Source organism: Martes martes (genome assembly GCF_963455335.1).
Source record: "Martes martes genome assembly, chromosome: 1".
Taxonomy (NCBI): domain Eukaryota; kingdom Metazoa; phylum Chordata; class Mammalia; order Carnivora; family Mustelidae; genus Martes; species Martes martes.
This window is the reverse complement of record NC_137888.1, coordinates 116,494,165-116,517,297: the sequence shown is the minus strand read 5'-3', so window position 1 is coordinate 116,517,297 and position 23,133 is coordinate 116,494,165. Positions and strand designations below refer to the sequence as shown.

At 45.0% G+C, this 23,133-nt stretch overlaps 1 protein-coding gene across 1 annotated transcript; it reads left to right on the top strand.

The window, feature by feature from the left end:
- Window positions 1–7,808: 7,808 nt before the first annotated feature.
- On the top strand, window positions 7,809–22,916 carry SLC51A (solute carrier family 51 member A; the record flags this gene model as incomplete). The annotated part of the gene is made up of 9 exons (XM_080805977.1): window positions 7,809–7,846; window positions 8,418–8,512; window positions 16,899–17,053; window positions 18,009–18,082; window positions 18,500–18,658; window positions 19,228–19,339; window positions 19,640–19,786; window positions 21,856–21,961; window positions 22,711–22,916. 9 exons carry the CDS (start codon window positions 7,809–7,811, stop codon window positions 22,914–22,916), a joined length of 1,092 nt encoding a protein of 363 aa, XP_080662103.1.
- Between the last annotated feature and the right edge of the window lie 217 nt (window positions 22,917–23,133).

Sequence of the window (23,133 nt, the reverse complement as noted above, 5' to 3'; positions counted from 1 at the left end):
ATGGATGAAAGACTTAAATGTGAAACATGAATCCATCAAAAAGAACTCCAGGCAGCAACCTCTGTGACCTCGGCCACAGCAATTTCTTGCTAGACACGTCTCCAAAGGTAAGGGAAGCAAAGGCAAAAATGAACTATTGGAACTTCACCAAGATCAAAAGCTTTTGCACAGCAAAGGAAACGGTCAACAAAACCAAAAGACAACTGACAGAATGGGAGAAGATATTTACAAATGTCTTATCAGATAAAGGGCTAGTATCCAAAATCTATAAAGAACTTTTAAAACTCAACACCCAAAAAATGAATAATCCAATCAAGAAATGGGCAGAAGACATGAACAGACATTTCTCCAAAGAAGACATCCAAATGGCCAACAGACACATGGAAAAATGTCTAACATCACTCGGCATCAGGGTAATACAAATCAAAGCCACAATGAGATACCACCTCACACTGGTCAGAATGGCTAAAATTAATGAGTCAGGAAATGACAGATGTTGGCGAGGATGTGGGGAAAGAGGAGCCCTCCTACACTGTTGGTGGGAATGCAAGCTGGTGCAGCCACTCTGGAAAACAGTATGGAGGTTCCTCAAATAGTTGAAAATAGAGCTACCCTACAACCCAGCAACTGCACTACTGGGTATTTACAACAAAAATAAAATGTAGTAATTTGAAGTGGCTCCTGGACCCCACTGTTTATTGCAGCAATGTCCACCAGAGCCAAACTATGGAAAGAGCCCAGATGTCCATTGACTAATGAATGGATAAAGAAGATGTGGTGTATATATACAATGGAATATTACTTAGCCACCAAAAAAAAGAGAGAGAGAAATCTTGCCATATGCAGCAACATGGATGGAACTAGAGGGTATTATTCTAAGCAAAATAAGTCAATTGGAGAAAGACAATTATCATATGATCTCACTGATATGTGGAATTTATGAAATAAAGCAGAGGACCATAGGGGAAGGTAGGGAAAAATAAAGCAAGACAAAATCAGAGAGGGAGACAAACCATAAGAGACTCTTTTTTTTTTTTTTTTTTAAGATTATATCCATTAGACAGACACACAGAGATCACAAGTAGGCAGAGAGGCAGGCAGAGAGAGAGGGGGAAGCAGGCTCCCTGCTGAGCAGAGAGCCCGATGCGGGACTTGATCCTAGGACCCTGAGATCATGACCTGAGCCGAAGGCAGAGGCTTAACCCACTGAACCACCCAGACGCCCTCCATAAGAGACTCTTAATCATAGGAAACAGAGGATTGCTGGAGGGGAGGTAGAGAGGGCGTTGGGGTAACTGTGTGATGGACATCAAGGAGGGCCCATGATGTCATGAGCACTGGATGTTATATAAGACTGATGAATCTCTGACCTCTATCTCTGAAACTAATAATACACTTTATGTATTATTATATATAATTAAGTGAATTTAAATAAAAAATAATTTTTTAAAAAATTAAGTATTCTTATACACCTGGAAGTCATTTTCTTGTAGCTGTTTCGTGAATTGCCCTTTTACATTTTGGTTCACTCACATCTCAATGTGGAAGTACTGGGGTATTTTTCTCTTTCTTCTAGAGTGATAACATAAATTTTACCATTTTAACCACTTTTTAGTATCCAGTTATGCAGCATTAAGTAAATTCACCATGTTGTGCAACCGTTACCACCATCCTTTCTAGGCTTTTTTTCATCATCCCAAACAGAAACTCTGTACCCACTGACCAGTAACTCCCCACTCCCCCAATTCCCAGCACCTGGTAACTACTGTCTCTATGAATTTGACTGTTTTAGGGACCACATATAAGAGGATTCACACAGTATCTGTCCTTTTACGTCTGGCTTCTTCCCCTCAGCATAATGTCCTCAGGTCCATTATTGGCCTCCAGCAGTCCTGAAAGTTGGTATGTTGTAGCAGGTGTCAGACTCCCCTTCTTTTTGGGGGCTGTGTAATATTTCATTGTATGTACTTGCCTCATTTGGTTTCTCTATACATCTACTGATGGACATTTAGGTTGTTTCCACCTTTGAGCTGTTGTGAATAATGCTTCTATGAACATGGGGGTGCAAATCTCTATTCAAGCCGCCATTTTCTTTAAGGTACATATCCAGAAGTGGAGTTGCTGGATCATAGGTAATCTTATATATAATTTGGGGAGGAACTGCTATACTATTTTCTACAGCAGCTGTACTGTTTTACATTCTCACCAAGGTACACTAGGTTCTAATTTCTCCAAACCTTGCTTAGACTTTTTTTTCTTTCTTTTTTTTTTTTTAAATAATATCCCTCCTACTATGTGTCAAGTGACATCTCATTTTGCTTTTGGTAGAAGCGTTGGGCTTTTCTTTCTGATTTGTAGGAGCTCCTTTATATTAAAAAATTTGACAGTGTTTCTGGTAAATATGTTTCCAGTCTGTTGTTTGCCTTTTGATTTTGTGTGTAATTTTTAAAAAGATTTATTTATTTATTTGGGAGAGGGAGAGTGTGAGCATGTGAGAGCAGGGGAAGGGCAGAGGGAGAGAGAGAGGATCTCAAGCAGACTTTGTGCTGAGTGTGGAGCCTGACGTGGGGCTCAATCTCATGACCCCAAGATCATGACTTGAGCCGAATCAAGAGTCAGGCACTTAACCTACTTAGCCACTCAGGCGCTCCTCTTGTGTGCAATTTTTGATGTAAAACTTTTTTTTTCTATGTAATCAAATCTATTCAGCATTTCCTTAGCACCACTTTACCTTACTTCAAAGTTTCCCCCTCTCCTTCTATCTGATGAATACTTAACTGCATTTCTCGTTTTCTTTTCCATTTCATTTTCTAATCTGAAATTAATGTAGGGGTAAGATAGAAGGTAAAGGCCTAAGGTGTCTTTTTCTCACATCATTGTCATCAATGATTCCAGCATTAGTTTTGAGTAAGCCTTCTTTTCTCTCTCACAGCAGATTCTGACTTCTTCATATATGCCCAAATCTGTGGGTGGCACTGTGAGGGGCCTCCCAGAGCCCTCTCAGGAATGAAGAACTTATCCCCCAGCTGCCAAAAGCTGGCTTCAGCTTTGGGCAGTGCCTCCCCTCACGAAAATTACCTCACCAAGGTCCCACCTCCTTCCATAGCAGTTTGCACCCAAGAAGTAATAGACACGAAGTAGAAAGGCCCAGACACTTTGCCCCAGTGCAGGAAAATTCTGAAGGGCTATCTGGCCCCTGTGTGACCTACAGGTTGGCTGACGCTGTTGTTGGGCCCTTTGCCACAGACTGACTTCTCTGCTCAGTTCTGCTTCCTTTCCTTCACTTTTGTAGGCATTGATGCCAAAATTATTCCCTAACAAGCATCCTGCATGCTGATCTCTAGAGTCTGTTGCAAACTTTTAAAAAAATTTATTTATTGAATTTAGCACCATATATTTTGATGTTGCTAGTTTTAGAATCCAGGGGCTTTTTGCATTCTCAGTTTCCATTATTTGCATCCCCAAATTTATGATGCTATGTAGTAAACAAAAAACCCCCACAGAAATGTTAACTAATAAATAAGAAATGAGGCCTCACTCAATCATCACCTTTCATTCAAACTAGCATCTTCCTTTTCCTCAACCGCAATGCAAAACAATGCCAAGCGCAGGTACAACGAAAGTTTATTACAAAGATTTAAAAATCTTGCAAAAGAAGCCAAATTTTATGAGGTAGATAGAAGTGATATTACAATACCTTTTTAGCCACCCCAAAAGTCACCAACCAAAAAGAAGCTAGTCTAAAACAGCTGAAAGTTGAAGGAGAGAAAATCAACAAGGCTGACAATCTAGTAGGCTCTTAAAAAAAAAAAAAAGGCCTATAACTTCACTGAAAAATCCTATCTGACATGAAAAAAATGAACACCAGCCCTTCCCAAACTCTTTCAAGACATAGAAGAGGAAAGAACACTTCTTAATTCATTCTATGGTGTTTTCACCATGAAACCAAAGCCAGTTGAAGACATCACAAAACCCCCCTACAGACCAATATCCTTTATGAGCACAGAGGCAAAATCCTCAGCAAAATACTGGCAAACTGACCCCAGCAGTATATTAAAAAGATTATACATCATGAGCAACTGGGATTTTTTTTTTTAAAGATTTTACTTTTTTTTTTTTTTTTTAATTTGACGGACAGAGATCACAAGTAGGCAGAGAGATAGGGGGAAGCAGGCTCCCCGCTGAGCAGAGAGCCCGACTCGGGGCTCAATCCCAGGACCCTGAGATCATGACCTAAGCCGAAGGCAGAGGCTTTAACCCACTGAGCCACCCAGGTGCCCCTAGCAACTGGGATTAATCCCAGGAACCTGAGAGCTGTTCAATGTATACAAATCAGCCAATGTACTCCCCCACAGTAATTGAGAGAAAGAAAAACATATATGGTTGTCTTAATGCAAAAAAGGCATTTGGCAAAATCTAATACTACTCCATGATTAAAACACTCCAATACTAGGAATAGAAAGGACCTTTCTCAAATAAAGGGCATTTATGAAAAACGCATAGCTAACATCATTCTTAATGGTGAAAGACTGAAAGCTTTCCTTGTAAGATCAGGAACAAGACAAGTATGCTTGCTTTTGTCACTTTTGTTTAACATTATACTGAAGTTCTAGCCATGAGCAATTAGGTTTAAAAAAAAAAAGTAATAAAAGCATCCACACTGCGGGCGCTTATGTGGCTCAGTTGGTTAAGCGCGCCCGCCTTCAGCTCAGGTCATGATCCCAGGTCTCTCTCACACACAAAATAAAATAAAAATAAATAAAATTATTTTTTAAAAAAAGCACCCACACTGCAAATCTCCATTTGCAGATGATACAATTTTGTATATAGTTAACAGAATACACACAGACACACATAATCAGAGCTAGTAAATTAGTTCAGGAAAGTAGTAGAATTATTCTAACAGCTAGAAAATGGAAACAACCCGAGTTCCCACAACTGATGAATGGCTAAACAAAATACGGCATATCCACACAATGGAATATTATTCAGCTATAAGAAGGAGTCAGGGACCAGTACACACTGCACCACAGACAAACCTTGAAAACATGCTGAATAAAAAAAGTCAGGGACGCCCGGGTGTCTCAGTGGGTTAAGCCTCTGTCTTCGGCCCAGGTCATGGTCTCAGGGTCCTGGGATCAAGCCCCGCATCCGGCTCTCTGCTCAGGGGGGAGCCTGTTTCCCCTTCTCCCTCTGCCTGCTTCTCTCCTTACTTGTGCTCTCTCTCTCTGTCAAATAAATAAATCTTAAAAAAAAAAAAAAAAAGTCAGGCATGAAACACCACGTATTGTAATGACAAGTGTCTGTTCAGGTACATGTTCGGAATTGGACCAAATCAATCAATAGAGAGAGAAGTAGATTAGTGGTTGCGGAGAATGGGAAGAAGGAAGAATTGGGAAGTAGGAGGTTTCTTTCTGGACTAATGGAAATATTCTGCAATTAGATAAATGGTGATAGTTACACAACATTATGAATACACTAAAATCACTGAATTATATACTTTACAATGACTAAAAAGGTGAGTTTTATGTTATGTGAATTTTATCTCAATGAGGCATTTTTTAAAAAAGAGAGAATGGCCTTTAAATATCAAATGATTGAGGATCTCTAAGGAAAACTGATTAAATTTATGGGTATTTTTATATTTGGATTTTTCAAAAATGGTCCTTACACTGAGAGAGCCAAAATTGAAGTGACAGGCGTCCTATCAGGCAATCATATAATTTGGTGAGAGTAATTAAGCCAAAAAAATGGAATGAAGAATGATTCATTCCTCTTGGGTCTAAAATTCAGTGTTTGACAGCAAGCTGTCCAAAATTAGCAAGAGAAGAATCTGATTGGCTAGTCCAGCTCATCTTCTCTGGCCATACCTTAGCTTGGGATGGGCTGGCTTTGAGTCAGGCCATCATTGCCCTCGACTAATCGTGGGTGACACTGCCCAGAAGATAGCCACCTAGCGACTCTGGGTGGGGCCGCAGTACTCCCTCAGAGCTATAAAATCCTCCCTCTCACGAACACACCATTATTTCTCTCTTCATCCTCATCCAACCTAAGAATCAGCCAGTCTCCCCCGGGCCTCCCAGCCCCTGCTGCCCAGAGTGTCCACCCAGCCGCCTTCCCTTCCTGACTCCCTCTCGCTCTTCATTCCCCCTTTTCTGCCTCCTGCAGTTCTGTCCTGAAGAAGTTTCAGAGAACATCCTCAGTGCCCAGTTACCTGCTCTGAGGAAGTCTAAAGTTCAGGGCTTGAGACAATTAAGCTCAAGGCCTCTCACCAGGCTAGAGATGAATGACCCAGGGGGCATTCCTGTCACATGACTGAGGCCGCTGAGTCAGCCTGTGTCTGTCAGGGTGGGACCAAGGCAAGTGACCCTGGTCAATGCCCTTGTATTCCTTGTGCCGTCACTTCCACCTCAGGAGATAACTGGGTCCCCGAGACTCCTGGATCCCTGCGCCGTCCTGTCCCGAGAGTTGTACTTTAGGAGGAGGATGGAAGAGGGACAGAACCGTGCTTGGCCCTGGGGAGACATTTTCAATGTACGGGGATAGCAGTAGAGAGTCCTCTTGGTACCACCAATAACTACTTCCTCTGACTGTAGCTCCTCACTATCCCAGAATCCATTCTGTTGACCCTCTCACGGGCCCTTTTCTTACTTTCAAAATTCTTACCTGAAGCTCAACAGACCTCCTGACCTAGGTCCCTTTTGCCTCTCTCCACACTCTCATGGCTTTCTATCCAACCTGGCGTCAGAACTTCTGTGAGCCTCAGTTTCTTCATCTGTAAAATGGGAATAAAGACAGTACTCACCTTCCAAGAGCAGTTATAAAATTTCAACAAGATAAGGTACATACTGCATTTTCTACAGCGCCTGGGGCACACATTTGCAGCAGCTGTCACTGAGCTTTCCTGAGTTTATCAGTCACGTGACCACTTCTAAAGCGCTCTCACTCCGTATGTATCAGGCCCTGGGCCAGGAACCCTGGGGTACTGTGCTTGGGCTCAAATGGCTTTAAATCTACTTGGAGAGAAGAGAGATCACTAATCAATTAAAAAGTTGAGAAACATATAATTTGGCACAGCTTTCTAGAAGCTGTCCAAATGCTTGGAAGTCTTACTCGGAAGCTCTTGTGTCTTAAGTGCCTCTGCATCTTTGCTGCATCTTTGGCTGCTGTTTGGTAGGATAAGCCCCTCACCAAGATGAGGAAGGCTGAGATTTGGGAAACCCACATGGGCCTCATCTGGCTTTTCCAGCTCATTCTCCCTTTTACACGCCAGACCAAAGTGTCAGCGCAGAGAGGGAGCTGGCCTTGACTCTCCCGTCTCCAGGGGACCAGAGATCAAGTTCCAGCCAGGTTCTGGGAGACCTGGGTTTGCTGACTGGTAGTATTGCAGGGAGGATAGAGAACTTTATTCGACCACCACCCTAGAAGACTCCTTAGAGGGGATGTGGGGTCAGGGCTGGCAGGTAGCAAAGGGTGTCCAAAGGCATTGGTGGGAGGGAGGAAGGAAGGACAACACCTAGGGAGAGGGAGGAGTCAGGAACCAGGGAACTCAGCCAGCCAAGAGGATCAAATTCCTCTGGGGTGAACTCTGAGATAAGCTCTAGGGACCTGTGGGCACGGGCAGCCTGAGAACAGAGAGGCAGAGGAGAAGATCCTGCCATTGTACCTACACGTGGCCGTGGTCCTTGCTCTGACAAAGGCCAGCGGGCAGAAAGCCTCGTGGGAGCCACCTCCCTCAGGGCCCCCACCTGCCTGCCCTTCCTTGCCCCTCAGTGCTTGCTGGGAAGGCCATAGAGGGAGAGAAGACGATGGATCCAGACAGGACTCAGATAAAACTTGACCCCAGGTGAGTGAGGGTGGCAGGCCCAGAGCCAGGAACCGGTTGCTAAGCAGTGGAGGCCCCTAGCATGCTGGCTTGGCCCTATCTCCCTCCCAGGGCCTTTGGCTCCCAGGACACAGAATGGGGCAGTTGAACAATGGTTTGGCTGGCCCTGAGGTCAGTGTGATCCTTCAGAGCCTTGGCTTTGCACTCAATGGGGAAGAGAAAAATCCCAAAGCTGGGAGCCGTGAGGGGCAGGCACAGAGCTGTGGACCCATCCCTGGTACTTAGGGTCCACTCTTTCTCTGAGGCCCTGCCCCTTTTCTCTTGTCAGTGCCCGACCTGCTGCCCCAGTGGAAGTGGAGAGAGTGGGCACCGAAGGCAGTCCTGCCTAGAGCCTTGGGACACTTGTCTTATACACTAGCCTGGGCTCATTTGCCATTTCCTCTAAGAATTGGGGCATCGAGGGGAAATGTACAAGCTCCCTGAACTCAGGAGTGTTTGAGGGAGTGTGAGATAATTGATATTCCTTCTGGTGCCTCCCCCCACCTGCCTCCCCAAGTCACCATGTTCTGAACACAGGCTGGTGTCTCTACAGGTACACAGCAGATCTTCTGGAGTTACTGAAAACCAATTACAGCATCTCGTCTGCCTGCTTCTCTCACGCTCCCACTGCAGCCCAGCTTCTAAGAGGTGAGTCAGGGGCCCTCCCCAGAGGGAGCTGAGAGGAGAAATGAGCATCCCAGCAGGGAGCCAGGACACCTGAGTGATGCTGATGAAAGGTGGTCCTGAGCCAGCCCGCCTGTAGAGCATCTATCTGTCATGGTTAAGGCCTTAGGGAAGAGCAACTCTTCAAGGATCCAAGATGCCAGAAAAGGGGCATGGTAGCCTAGCCAGGGAGAAAAAGATGCATGCTGGACCCCCGCACAGATCCCAGCCTCAAAGCTCATGCAAGTTGGGAACACCGGCCTGGAGTATTGTTCAAACCCCAGAGCCAACCAGGGATTCAAGATGGCGCCTGTATGATCCAAGCCCCAGAGAATCCCCCTTGGAGCCTGCACAAGAGCCTCTGGGAAAGGGTCTCTGTCATTCTAGAGGGGTGGTCGCTATGAATTATGTCCTTAAAACTTAGGCGAGCCTGTAGAAGTATTCCAACAATGTTGGCCAACTAGATCTTATACTGAATTGCTTTGAAAATGAAAAGCAGAAGACAGGTCTCAGTTTATTCCCTGGCCACCTATATGACAACCAAATGATCCTAGCTTTTTTATAGCAAATGTGGCTCCTATCCCTATTTCATTTTGTTTTCCTACTGCATGATTAACCACCTCTTAGACATTGATGAAGAGGAGTCTGTGTCTCTATGGTATCTTTTTTAATATAAAGATTTATTTATTCATTTGAGGGAGAGAGCATGAGTGTGGTGGTGAGGGGCAGAGGGAGAGGGAAAAGCAGACTCCCTACTGATCAGGGAGCCCAATTCGGGGCCTGATCCAATGACCTGGGGATCACAACCTGAGCCCAAGGAAGACACTTAACCAACTGAGCCCCCAGGGACCCCCTCTATGGTATCTTTAATGTTTTTGCCTAACCTCCTTCCTGATATGGTCACTTCAGTGAGTAGACTTTCTGACCACACAGGATGTGGTCAGCATGGATCAGGAGGCAGACAGACATGTGCTTGGACAATGTTCAGCCTGGTTTCAGAGCGAAAGACAACACTCTCCAGAGTGTCCAGAGAGACTTTGCAACTGCTCTGGGGTTCGTGCTGGTAGCCAGCTGCTCTGTCCAGCTCCAGGAACCTCTCGTTCAGAGTGCAGCTGGTGGGACAAGTGTTCCATTAGCAGTTTGCCAACCAGACGCAATTTTGTCCCCCAAGGAACTTCTGGTAATGCGCAGAGACTGTTTCAGTGGCCCCGACTAGAGGGCGCCACCGGCATCTAGTGGGGGAAAGGCCAGGGATGCTGCCCTGAACTCAAAGGCAAGTCCTCAACCACAAGGAGTTACTTTGAACAAAGTGTCCATGGTGCTGAGATTGAGAAACCCAGCTTCACACAGGAAAAATCGATCTCACATTGCTTTGCGACAGATGTGCAAATAGAAGCCCCAAGGATCTTCAAAGAAGGGAGACCGTGCTGGGTCTGGTAGCCCAGCGCTCTGCCTCGTTCCCAGGGGGAATGCCGGAGAGCGGAGAGCAGGCGGTGCGCGTTGCTGGGGTGGGATGGAGACAGAAGGGGCAGGCACGATCCGCGGACCCCGAGAACCTTGGTCCGGCAGGGTTCCAGGTCGCTGGTGGAGAAGCAGGGGACAACCGAGAGGGCTGGGCAGGTGAGGTGGGGCGTGATGAGTTCAGGCGGGGGAGTTGCACTTTATCCTGCGGACGGAAGGAGCGGGGGAGGGCTCCGAGATTGGGAGGGGCTGGACCCGGCTGCAAAATCATTAATCAGTAAACGGGATGGACTTCGGGGAAGAAGGGCCTCGAGAAGCCGGGCTGTGCGTTGGAGATTATCGCCCCAGCCCAGCATGGGGAACATGAGTCTGAGCCCGAACGGTGTCAGGGAAGGGAGCAGGGGTTGGAAAACGAAGGCAAGCCCAAGAAAGAGCGGGCTGCCTGGGAGATAGCTAGACCGGGCGAGTGAAGGAAAAGATCCCCCAACCACCCCGCTGGGGATCGGGACAGGGTGAGGGCAGCGGCGATGACCCCGAGAAACAGGAAAGCCCCAAAGAGGCTTTGCTCTGAGGACGTGGCAAAACCCTTCCTCCTTCGCCTGTAAACTGTTGCTCCTTAAACTTGGCTGCCAAGGAGCTCTTGGGGGAGAACTACCGAATCTGTTTTTGAAATGCCTGTGGTATGATTGCGATTTTTTTAAAAATTTTTTTTAAATTTTTTATTTACTTATTTGACAGACAGATCACAAGTAGGCAGAGAGGCAGGCAGAGATAGGAGGGGAAGCAGGCCTCCCGCTGAGCAGAGAGCCCGATGCGGGGCTCGACCCCAGCACCCTGGGATCATGACCCGAGCCAAAGGCAGAGGCTTCAACCCACTGGGCCACCCAGGCGCCCCCATGATTGCGATTTTTAAATGGACCGATCCAAACATTTCTGTGAAAGAGTGATGAGCCAGGAAAAGCCAAGCCAATTTTGAAAACATGTGTGGAGGGCACCTGCTCTACCAAGGGTTAAGACTTAGAATGAGGAGCGCCTTGGTGGCTCAGTGGGTTGAGCCTCTGCCTTCAGCTCGGGTCATGGTCCCAGGGTCCTGGGATCGAGCCCCGCATTGGGCTCTCTGCTCAGCGGGGAGCCTGCTTCCCCCTCTCTCTCTGCCTGCCTCTCTGCCTACTTGTGATCTCTGTCAAATGAATAAATAAAAAATCTTAAAAAAAAAAAAAAGACTTAGAATGAGACTAAGCAGTGAACAATAAAGTGCAAAGGGCCTAACAAGTAGAAACGTGGAACCGAACAGGCGCCCAGAAATAGCGCCTGCTTGGGCATGGGCTCTGTGAAGTGATGCCCCTGCCCACCCCCCACCCCCTCCGTGGGCAGAACGGAATCTTCAAGAAGTCATCTGGACAATGTATTTGTCCCTGGGGGGGGGGGGGGCTCCGTGTGAAAATAGCTCCAGTGTAGCTTTAATCCAGACAGCTTAAATACCTAAATGTAAAATACAAACGTTTTTTACAAAAGGCAATATAGAAAGATATCTTTCTGTTTGCTCTTTTATTTTTATTTTTGAAACTTTTGTGATTTTAAAATCATTTTTGATGGCTATGATGAAATGCTAGTTAAAAATGTACACAATTTTATAGTATAATTGCAGTAATACAATAGGTATGCACTTTAACCCGGGTGTTTTTTAAAGCTACCTTTTATTGAACAAATACTACGTGCGAGATGCTGTGCTAAGAGGTTAGTGAGAGGATGAATAAGCTGTCCAAGGTCAAGAGCAAGCACTAAGTGGGATTTTACTTGGAACTCAGGTGTCTCTGACTCCAGAGCCTATGCTCTTAACGCCCTTGAAGACAAACACGCAAAAATGAAAATAACTTCTGATTAGGAACTAGCTGGAATTATGGGGGATACTCTTTCAAGGTTTTAATGCTCGAATATTGTTTTCATTACTTTAAAAAAAAAAGTCATCCTCTTTATTGGAGACACGGTGGGAAATTTGCTAGTTGCTAAAGGTGTAAATGTATTCAAAATGGTCAGTTAGACAAGCTTTTCCCAAAGTGTGTTTCTTGGAATATGAATCTCAAGTAGTGCCTCATGAACACAGAATCTATTTAAAAAAAAAGTTTTATAAAAGTTATATTCTATAACCTCCACTAGGAAATTACAGTATAAAGCAGATTAAAAACTTGAGTATGGGAAGAAACAGGTTTAACTTTAAGGCATCTCCATAAAGCCTCTGGCCATAGAACATTTTTGTCCCATATCTATTAAGATGCAGAAAATAAGGTAGGGGACAATCTCCAAAGAAGATAAATGAGTTTCATGGAGAGCAGTAGTGTCAGAATCTATGGATGCTGAGAAACTTCTCTCTTTCTTAGCTTTTGGGCTGTGGCAGTGAATACAAGAGCCTAAAGATACTATAAGTAGGAGAAAGAATATAGACTGTCAAAGCCAGAAGTTACAAGAGACTGCAAATCATGTCTGTACTGAAGAGTCACATATGTCCCCAGCCCACCTTCACAAACTTAAACAAATTGTTAGGGTTGCGTCTCATTCTTCATATCGCTCCACATTCCCTCCCATAGCTGTGGGAACGCACACCAAGAGTCAGCCTGTGAAATGGTTAAGAGTATGGGCTTAGCCAGAAACCCCTGGGTTTCAATCCCAGCCTGGTAACTTCCAGGTTGTGTGACCATGGGTAAGGTGCTTAAACTCTAAGCTTAGTTTCCTGGAAAAGCCTATAAAATGGAGATGACAATAGGAATTCACATGGGTTATTTCTTTCATTCAACAAATAGCCAAAGTTGTTGTTCCACGCACTCGGGAGATGGAACAGAGAACAAAGCTTGACAAAGTCCCTGCCTTGCAGGACTTTACAAGGGTGGGGGGGGGGAGGGGTAGGCAGCAGAAAATAGGCAAGTAAATAAATATGTAAATAACCTCACTGTGGGAGAGAGATGGGGCACTCAGGGAAAGCTGGCGAAGGAGGGGCATTTGAACGGGGATCTCAGTGAGGAGAAGCCAGCCATTGGGAGCTAGGGAGAAAAACTGAATGGGCAGAAACCGAGCGCCACCAAGTTCTGGAGGTGGCACAGCTGACATGGTCATTGGGAGGCTGAAGGGGTGTAGGAGTGGTAGGGAAATCCCAAACCTCAGTAAACAGAGCCCAGCGAAGCTATGGTGTTTGACACATGGGGGAACACAGGGTGTGGGAGAGGGTGAGGGATCAGTGCCAGAGACCCAGGGTCAGAGGCCGTAAGGGGGACTGTGGTTCTGGGAGTCAAGGTGGACCAGATTTTCAAAGAGGAGGGAGCAGTTGAGTCAGTGAAGACTGGGATAGCCTTGAATAGCTTTTGAAAGGGCTCTTTTTACTCTCAGCTCTCCCTGAGCTGGGGGAAGACAAGGGACAAGCAGGGGTGGGCAAGTCTTGCCAACAGCGGCCTCTAGCAGTGACTCTGCCTTCCCACAATGGACATTGGTTTTGAGAAATCTACTGAATTGGGACACCTGGGTGGCTTAGTTGATTGAGTGTGGGACTCTTGATTTCGGGTCATGTCGTGATCTTGGGGTAGTGATCTCAGGGTTGTGAGATTGAGCCCTGGAGGGGTGGGGGGAGCTCCACATTCAGTGGAGGGGTGGGGAGAGGATTCTGCTTGGGATTCTTCTCTCTCTCTCCCTCTGCCCCTCCCCCTGCTCGTGTGCTCTCTGTCTCTCAGCCCTGAACTTCTTCCATTCTCCGTGTAATTATGTCAATATTTTTAGTTGGTTATCTTTATAGATTTATTATTCCTTTAGATAACTTCTTATTCCACCAACCAGGGGCAGTACTTCCTGACTTTGCACTTTGTAAGATAAAGATATTGTGCCCCACTCTTTCCTTCAATTCTTTTCTACCTTTCTCTCCCCAAACATGGTTTAATTTTATTTTATTTTATTTTTAAAGATTTATTTATTTATTTGACAGACAGAGATCACAAGTAGGCAGAGAGGCAGGCAGAGAGAGAGGAGGAAGCAGCCTCCCCGCTGAGTGGAGAGCCTGATGCAGGGATCGATACCAGGACCCTGGGACCATGACCCGAGCCGAAGGCAGAGGCTTTAACCCATTGAGTCACCCAGGTGCCCCAATTTTATAAATAACCAAACATGGTTATTAATTTTGCAATCTTCTTTGTCGACATGAGACCTTTTTTTTAGGTATAAATTATATACAGTAAAGGGTAATGATCCCAAATGATATTGTGATGCATTTTTGCTTGTGTGTACATCTGTGAAACCACCACCTAGACAAAAAAATAGAACATTTCCAGCAACCAGTAGCGTCTCTTGTACTCCCGCCCCAGTTACTATCCCTCCTGAGACCACTACTTAGATCTCTACCACCTCTATAGATCATTTTTCCCCATTCTTCAATTTGTAGAAACAAAATCAAACAGTATATACTCTTGTCTCTGGCTTCCATCACTTATCATTAAAGATTAATCTGTTTTGTTGCATGTATCAGTTTTTGTTGGTTTTTTTTTGTTTTTTGTTTTTTTGTTTTGTTTTTGTTTTTGTTTTTGTTTTTTTGCTGTGTGATACTCTATTGTGGGAATGTATCACAATTTACAGCATGGGTTTGGAGCACCTGGAATTGAGTCTGGTGTTGGGCTCCCTGCTCAGCTGGGAGCCTGCTTCTCCCTCTTCCTCTGCTGCTTGTGCTCTCTCTCTCTCTCTGTCAAATAAATAAAATAAAAAATCTTTTAAAAAATAAACAACATGGGTTTGAACTGTGCAGCTCCTCCACCTATATGAGGATTTTTTTCCCCAATAAATATAGGTACGGTGCTGTAAATATATATATTCTCTTCCTTGTGATTTTCTCTTTTTTAATAAAGATTTTATTTTTAAGTAATCTCTACACCCAGCGTAGGGCTCAAACTCACAACACAGAGACCAAAAGTTGCATGCTCCACCGACTGAGCCAGCCAGGTGTCCTTTATGATTTTTTATTTCATTTTTAAATTTATTTTTATTTTTTATTAACATATAATGTATTATTTGTTTCAGGGGTACAGGTCTGTGATTCATCAGTCGTACACAATTCACAGCGTTCACCATAGCATACCTTCTCCAATGTCCCAGACACCCCATCCCTCCTACCCCCCTCCATTCCAGCAACCCTCAGTTTATTTCCTATGGTTAAGAGTCTCTTATGATTTGTCTCCCTGTCTGGTTTCATCTTGTTTCATTTTTTTCCTCTCTTCCCCCATGATCCTCTGCCTTGTCTCTCATATTGCACGTATCAGGGAGATCATATGATAATTGTCTTTCTCTGACTGACTTATTTTGCTTAGTCTGAGCTTGTCTTTTCAATGGTTTCTTTTTTTTAAATTATTTTTTATTTTTATTTTATTTATTTTATATTTATTTCATTTTATTTTATTTATTTTATATTTATTTTATTTATTTCACAGACAGAGATCACAAGTCAGACAGAGATTGCAGGAGGCAGAGAGTCAGGCAGAGAGAGAGGGGGAAGCAGGGTCCCTGCCGAGCAGAGAGCCCGATGCGGGGCTCGATCCCAGGACCCTGGGATCATGACCTGAGCCGAAGGCAGAGGCTTTAACCCACTGAGCCACCCAGGCGCCCCCAATGGTTTCTTTTGACCAATGAAAATATTTAATTTTAAGAAAGTCCAATTTATCAATTTTTAAATTCATGGGTTATGCTTTTGTGTCCTATTTTAAAAGATCTTTGCCTATCTTTTTTTTTTTTTTTTTAAGATTTTACTTATTTATTTGACAGACAGAACATAAGTAGGCAGAGAGGCAGGCAGAGGGAGAGGAAGAAACAGGCTCCCCACTGAGCAGAGAGCCCGATGTGGGGCTCAATCCCAGGACCCTGAGATCATGATCTGAGCTGAAGGCAGCCACTTAACTGACTGAGCCACCCAGGCACCCCAGATCTTTGCCTATCTTAAAGTCATGAAGATCTACTTCTCTGTTTTCCTCTAAAAACGTTGTTTTAACTTTCACACTTAGGTGTTTTTGGATGATGTGAGGGAGGGGTCAATGTCTTTTTTTATCCACCAAAGGATATCCAGTTAACCCAGAAGACTTTCTTGAAAAAACATCCTTTTTCCCATAAATTGTAGTGGAGTCTTTTGTCATAAACCAGATGACCATACATTTGTGAATCTGTTAATACATTTTTTGTTTTTTTAATTGAGTGCTAATAAGTTTTTTAAAAATATTACACATTCTTCACTAAGATTTTGAAGAAGCATCTCCGAGGGTAGGATCTGGACAGCTAGTTTTTAACAACTACTCAAATGATTGCAGTAAACACTGAGGAAAGCTACTGAACTACATTTAATTTAAGACTAATTATGAGGCCAATACGAGTCAAATGTCCCTGGAGTCTTTAAGGGTATCCATTTCTCTTTTGTTAAAATCCCTCCCTAATGTCCCAGTTTTGTGACATAATTTTTGAAATCAAATTTAAACAGCCCTAAAGTATACCATTAATTACATTCTGCTTTAATTATGATGTTAATTGGTCCACATCTGCTAGCATGACACCTATCACGGGAAATAGTAAAGTTGACTAGGCACAACCAACCTCCTACTTCAAAATTTTTGCTAATAAAGTAAAAACTTGTTTGGTGTCTATATCCTGGTTGAGGTAAACCTAACCATACCTAGAATTATCTGGTCTAGTCTCTCATCCATGCAAAGGAATGACTACTTTTTAGCTACATGTTGGATACTTTAAGTCTAAGAAAATGCCGTTCTTCTGCATGAGTGGGAGCCTAGACCACATAATTCTAGATACATTAAAGCCATTTAGATCCAAATAAAGAAGCCCGTATCTTCTGCCCCTCAGTCCTTGACTTCAGCTCAGGAGAATCTGCGCTCTCTTTCCACTTTAGCACTGGGCCCTGCAGAAATTGCCCTCACAGTCATCATGACCTTGCTTGCCCTGGGCTCAGTCATCATCTTCCTGGAGGATGCTGTCTACCTGTACAAGAACACCCGGTGTCCCATCAAGAGGACCACCCTGCTCTGGAGCAGCTCTGCACCCACGGTGAGGGCCTTGTAGCTGCCCTTTGGGAGGGACTAAACAAGACTAAACAATTAGAGGAATTTTGAGAATTCCTCTAAACTCAGCAATCCAAGTCAGCAGACGGTTGCCTGCTTCTACGCACTTAGAATGGGGGGTTGTAATTTCTGACTGCAGTCAGGACCCCATGCTTGGAAAGCCAATAAGTAGTGGGACAGCGAGTTTGAATTCTTAGAGCCAGGAGACAGGTAGAGAAACTGCTCAGCCCACCAGCATCCCTACTCACTACTTCTGGCCACAGTATTACTGTTAAAAGAAATATCCCTTCCTGTAGAGGAAAGCAGTGGTTCCTCAGAGGGGAAAGAGGGAAACTATTTTTTCCCCATAGGGACATACTCAGCTCAACCCCTACATTGTAGACCTTTTTAACTCACCCTCACAGACATTATATAGGTCTCTGGCTTGCTCCCAGGCCCTAAGACTGGACTTCCATTTCTTTGTAAGGTTTGTGTGTGTGTGTGTCTGGGGTGCAGAATGGAGCCCTTGAGGTCCTTTTCTACCAGAGGACACCTGCCTGGGCCGTCTCAAGTCATTAGAGATGCTCTAGTAACATGCGATGTTGAAAAGGAAGGGTTGGAGCTTGACCCAATTCCTCCTAAGGATGAACTTACCTACACTACTCCAGGGGTATAGGATGAGATAATCTTCAAATGAGCACCAGACTTAATGCGACCTACTGTCTCTAACCCTAGATATAGAAGGAAATGACCACTGAATTTAAAAAAAAAAAAAAAAAGAACCTTAAAAAATTAGTTGCCTTTTATTTAAAATTAACTATTTTTCCAGCCAACCATTTGAAGTAATGACACCCCAACTGTTCAGGTTTTGCTTCCTTGAGCCCTTGCCATAAAATGTTTGAGAGAGTGAGCACAAAGACTCCCTTCTCGCCGCTAACAGCTTCTCGCTCCTCTCCAAGTAGGTCGTGTCTGTGTTCTGCTGTTTTGGTCTCTGGATCCCTCGTTCACTCATGCTCGTCGAAATGGCCATCACCTCGTGAGTGTCCTGCCCCACCTCCAGCTCTGAGCTGGTTACCCTTTTGCTCCCCACTCACCCAGGGCCCAGGACTCCAGGGTCCACATTTTCTTTTAACCCATATCCCTTCTATAAATCCCTGAAAACCAATTGATTGTGAATCTAGCCCCTTTCAACTTGTGCTCATCAGGTCCCTTGAACTTCTGGTTCTGTTCATCCTCAGTCAACCATTTTGTTCCTACAGGCCCCAATTCCCCTCTTCCTCAGCCCCGGACCCTCCCCTCTCTCTCCCTCTTGCCGGGCCACATATTCTGAATACCTGGTCCCTACTGTGTCCCCCTCAGTGAGCCCCACCTCTGTTGCACCCTTTGTAGTCTGGTATCCCCTCAGCAGGCTGCCACTTCCCCGCTGTGAGGCTCACCTCTGTTCCCACTCCAGGTTTTACGCAGTGTACTTTTACCTGCTGATGAGGGTCATGGTGGAAGGCTTTGGTGGGAAGGAGGCAGTAATGAGGACACTGAAGGACACTCCGATGATGGTCCACACAGGCCCATGCTGCTGCTGCTGCCCCTGCTGCCCCCCACTCATGCTCACCAGGTGAGGTGGGAGCAAGAGGCTTCCTCAAGGAACAGGTTAGCCTCTTCCTGCATTCTCCCAAGAGCCTCTCTGGCTCTCTCAGCCCTGCTTCAAGTCTCTTGGAATCAGGCAGGTATGGAACAAAGCCAGTGATGAGAGGGTGGGCATCTCATAACCACCACCCACACATTGGGCACCCACCCAGGGGTGAGGAGAGCAGAGGAAGGAGAACTCCAATTTCCATCCCTTAAGCTCACTGCTGCCCACAAACTTTAGCCACTTGGAGCAAAGTGGACTTTGGGCTACTTACTTGTCCCTTTTGCCCATTTTGGTTAATGAGATTGGGATCAACATTCTGATAGTTCTTGCCCAAAAGGCAGCATTCTGGTCTGGGGGATGAGTGGGAGACAAGAAGAGAGTTTCCAATGCTCTCAACATTCTGGCTTCTTCCCATGCCCCCATCCATCTAGCCATTTTGGTGTCTATTATGGCAGCCAAGCCTCAGCTCAGGAGCCTAGTGAAGGACCTGGAAGGTGTTCTTGAGGTAGGCAGTTTGTGGATTCATGTTCCTAACCCTCTTCTTCCTTCAGGAAGAAGCTTCAGCTGCTGATGTTGGGCCCGTTCCAGTATGCCTTCTTCAAGATAACACTGAGCCTCGTGGGCCTGTTTCTCATCCCCGATGGCATCTTTGACCCAGCAGACGTAAGCCAGGAGTAAGGGGCAGCAAAGTCTAAGACTCACTTAGTACCTCTGAGCTCTAGAAGGAAGAGCTGGAGCCAACATCCGCTGCAACAGGGCCCCACAGGCAGGGTAGCCCCAGCAATAGTGTGGCCATGGAAAAGTAGAGGCTTGGAGACTGGTGGGGAGAGGAGAGTGGAACAGGCCAAAGTTTTGGGGCTTTTTTTTTTTTTTTTTATTACCTTTCCCACTATGGAAGAGGAGAAATAAAAGGAGGAGAAAAGGCTCACCTCCCTCACTGACTACTTTTTGATCTGCCACCAGATTTCTGAGGAAAGCACAGCTCTGTGGATCAACACTTTCCTCGGTGTGTCTACCCTGTTGGCTCTCTGGGCCCTGGCCATCATTTTCCGTCAAGCCAAGATGCACCTGGGCGAGCAGAATATAGGAGCCAAATTTGTCCTCTTTCAGGTAACTACACCCTGGGAAAGAAAAGATGGTTAATATTAGAGCTACCAACAACTGGGGTTAGGAGGTGAGACTAATAAAAGACCGAAAGTGGGTCTGGGAATCTTCTTAAGGCTAGGTTTCCTATGAGATTTAGAAAATGATTCCTGTCCCTTCCCAGTTTTTGCTTTTCTGTGCTGTAATAGCTTCCTAGCACCACCCTCAAAAAGGATCACAAACTGGGTGGCTTAAAACAACAAAAATTTCTTGTCTCACAGTTCTGGAGGCTAGAAGTCCAAAATCAAGGGGTCAGCCAGGCCACGCTCCCTCTGAAACCTATAGGGGAGAATTCTTCCTTGCCTTTTCCTAACTTCTGGTGGTTGGCCAGCGATCACCAGCTAGCAGCTGCATCATGGATTTTGTCTCCATATGACATGGCACGTGTCATGTGTCTTCTGTCTCTTTTCTTCTTCTTAGAAGGACAACAGTATATGGGAATAAGGATCATCCAGCACAATGTCATCTTAATGATACCTAATCAGTTAACCAAAATGATGATGCTATTTCCAAATAAGATCACATTCTGAGATACTGGGGGTTGGGACTTCAAAATATTACTTTAGGGACCCACTTCAACTCATAAAACATGTATTATCAACCTTAAAATCTTCTACCTTTACTTTTTCCTACCCAATACTTTCTAAAGCTCTTTAATTCATCACTACCAGGAGCATCAGCGATATCATAGTTGTGAACTACTTTCACCACATGTTTGGGACTTTTCATACATTTACATCTAAATTCTCACAATAATCTTAGGAGTCATTATTATTCCTATTGTGCAAATGAGGCCCAGAGATGTCTTCGGGCTTGCTCGAAGGCATGTAGTTATGGGGCCAGAATTTAAGTCTAGATCTAACTCTCAAATCCACATTCTTTCTTCTCATCACGCCGCCTCTTCACCTGCACGCCTCTCTCGAAGTTCTCCGCAAGGCACATTTTTTCACTTTTACACTTTCCATTTTCTAAAGCCCAGAGCACTTCCACCAAATGCAATGATTTCTAGCCCAATCTTGTTTTCCTTCTCTCTCCACTCTTTCTGTCTCCTCGCTAGGCCCTTTTCCTATTCCCACAGTATAGTGACTGCTTTGTAGTTAACAGTGTGATTTCACATAAATTCTCACTTGATCTAAGCAGATGCCTCCAAGATGTGGATTTCTGGGCGAACAGTAGGTAGAATTGAAGACGAGATGGGCCAGAAGAGCCTGAAATGAGTCAGGAACTGAAAAGGCAGAAAGGATCTGGGCCGCAGAAGCATTTAGGGTCATGCCACAGGCTAAAAGCCCTGTGACTGCCGGGCCTGCCCGTGACTATCGGGGGATGCCTGCCCTGAAGAGGCTGATTCTTCAGGAAAGAGCACTCGGGGGGACAGGTGTTGATGAAGCCTCTGGACAGAGACTTTCTTTTTCTTCTTTTTTTCCTCATTGTATCAAAATATACATAAAACTTACCATTTTAACTATTTTTAAGTGTAGAGTTCAGTGGCATTATGTGCATTCACACTGTTGTGCAATCATCACCACCATCCATTTCCAGACTTTTTTCACCTTCCACGCAGACTCTGTACCTATTGAACATTAATTCCCCTTTCCCCCTTTCCCCCAGGGCCTGGCACTGTGGAGATTTTTCAAAGGGTGCTTTCCTTCATGGCCAATTGCCCATCATTTTAGGAGCAGGGAATCTCAGGTCCTTGAGCCAGATGGAAATAGTCTTCTCTAACCACCCACCCTGTTCATCCACTGAGTGCTCATTAGTAGCCATGGCTGAGATAGGGAAATAAACATGGACCCCTAATCAGTTCTTGTTTCTTGTCACAAATTCTCATAAAATATTGGGTAGAAGACAAGATTATAATTTGCCTAAGGATTACAAGTCCACAAAACTTTACTTAAGTGAGTTTCAACCCTCTGTAACTGCCAGATCAAAAGGTCAGCTGAATGCACCATGGAAGGCCAAGCACAGCAGTGCGCCGACTGGCCTCAGTGCCACGGGTGCTGGGCCTCTCCTGCCCTTGCTTCTCTTCTGTTCTGCAGGTGCTCCTCATCCTGACTGCCCTGCAGCCATCCATCTTCTCAGTCTTGGCCAACAGTGGGCAGATTGCTTGTTCACCTCCCTTTTCCTCTAAAATCAGGTCTCAAGGTGAGCACAGAAGAGTTCCTCTCTCATTCCAGAATGGGTGAGAAGGGAGGGTCAGGGAAGAGAGGACCTTAGAACAGAGGTTGGGCCAGCCTGGCTTCTGCTCAGAATACTCAGAATGGGATCTCCGAGAAGTCTTAGTGGGGTTTTAAGGAGATGGTGACTTCTCTGACCACACAGAGGAGAGCTGCAATCCCACAGCTTGAGGCCAACCCTGATGGCCAACCCAGGAAGCCATAGGTTCAATTCCCAGCTTCTGGGAGAGGAATGGGTGTGGTCTGAAAGCTGGTCATGCTGATGGGGCGCCTGGGTGGCTTAGTTGGTTAAGCACATCTGACTCTTGATGTCTGCTTGGGTCATGATCTCAGGGTTGAAGGCTCGAGCTCCACATCAGGCTCCATACTAAGCATGGAACCTGCTTGGGATTCTCTCTGTCCCTCTGCCCCTCCCCACTGCTTACTCTCTCTCTCTCAAAAAAAAAAAAAAAAAAAAAAAAAGGAACATCATGCTCATAAAACATGCAAAAGAAATGGGGTTTAATGCCAGCCTCAGACTGCAGAAGGTGGAGAGTCAAGTTCCGGTTTTGGCTTTACCATTAATCTGCTACATTATTTATGACAACTTACTATCTCTAGACATGGTTTGAGGACAAATTGGAGAAAGTTTTGCTGAACTCACATGCCAGGGCTGCTAGTGGGATACCATCTCTACAATTTAGGATAACTTACATTATATTTCACTCCATGCTGCAGTTATGAATTGCCACCTCCTCGTACTGGAGACTTTTCTAATGACTGTGCTGACACGCATGTACTACCGAAGGAAAGACAACAAGGTTGGATACGAACCTTTTTCTTCCTCAGACCTGGATTTGACTTCAAATTCCAAAGTGGACATTGAAAGAGACACTGTACACATTAAATGGGCACAAGATTTCCTCACTGCCCCTCAACCTTGACCACAGGGGGATGGATTCCATTTCCAGAACAAGCTGACAGATTACATTTGACTATAGGAGATGAAGAATTATGGAATAGAATGCAATTATTTTGGACCTTGCCTGGAGAAGGTATTTTAAGTTTTATAATAAACAGGATAGAGCTTAAAATTCTACTGTTGGGTACATTGCCTCTGTGGGTGACACTATTAGCCCGCGAAGCTTGTATATTGAAAGG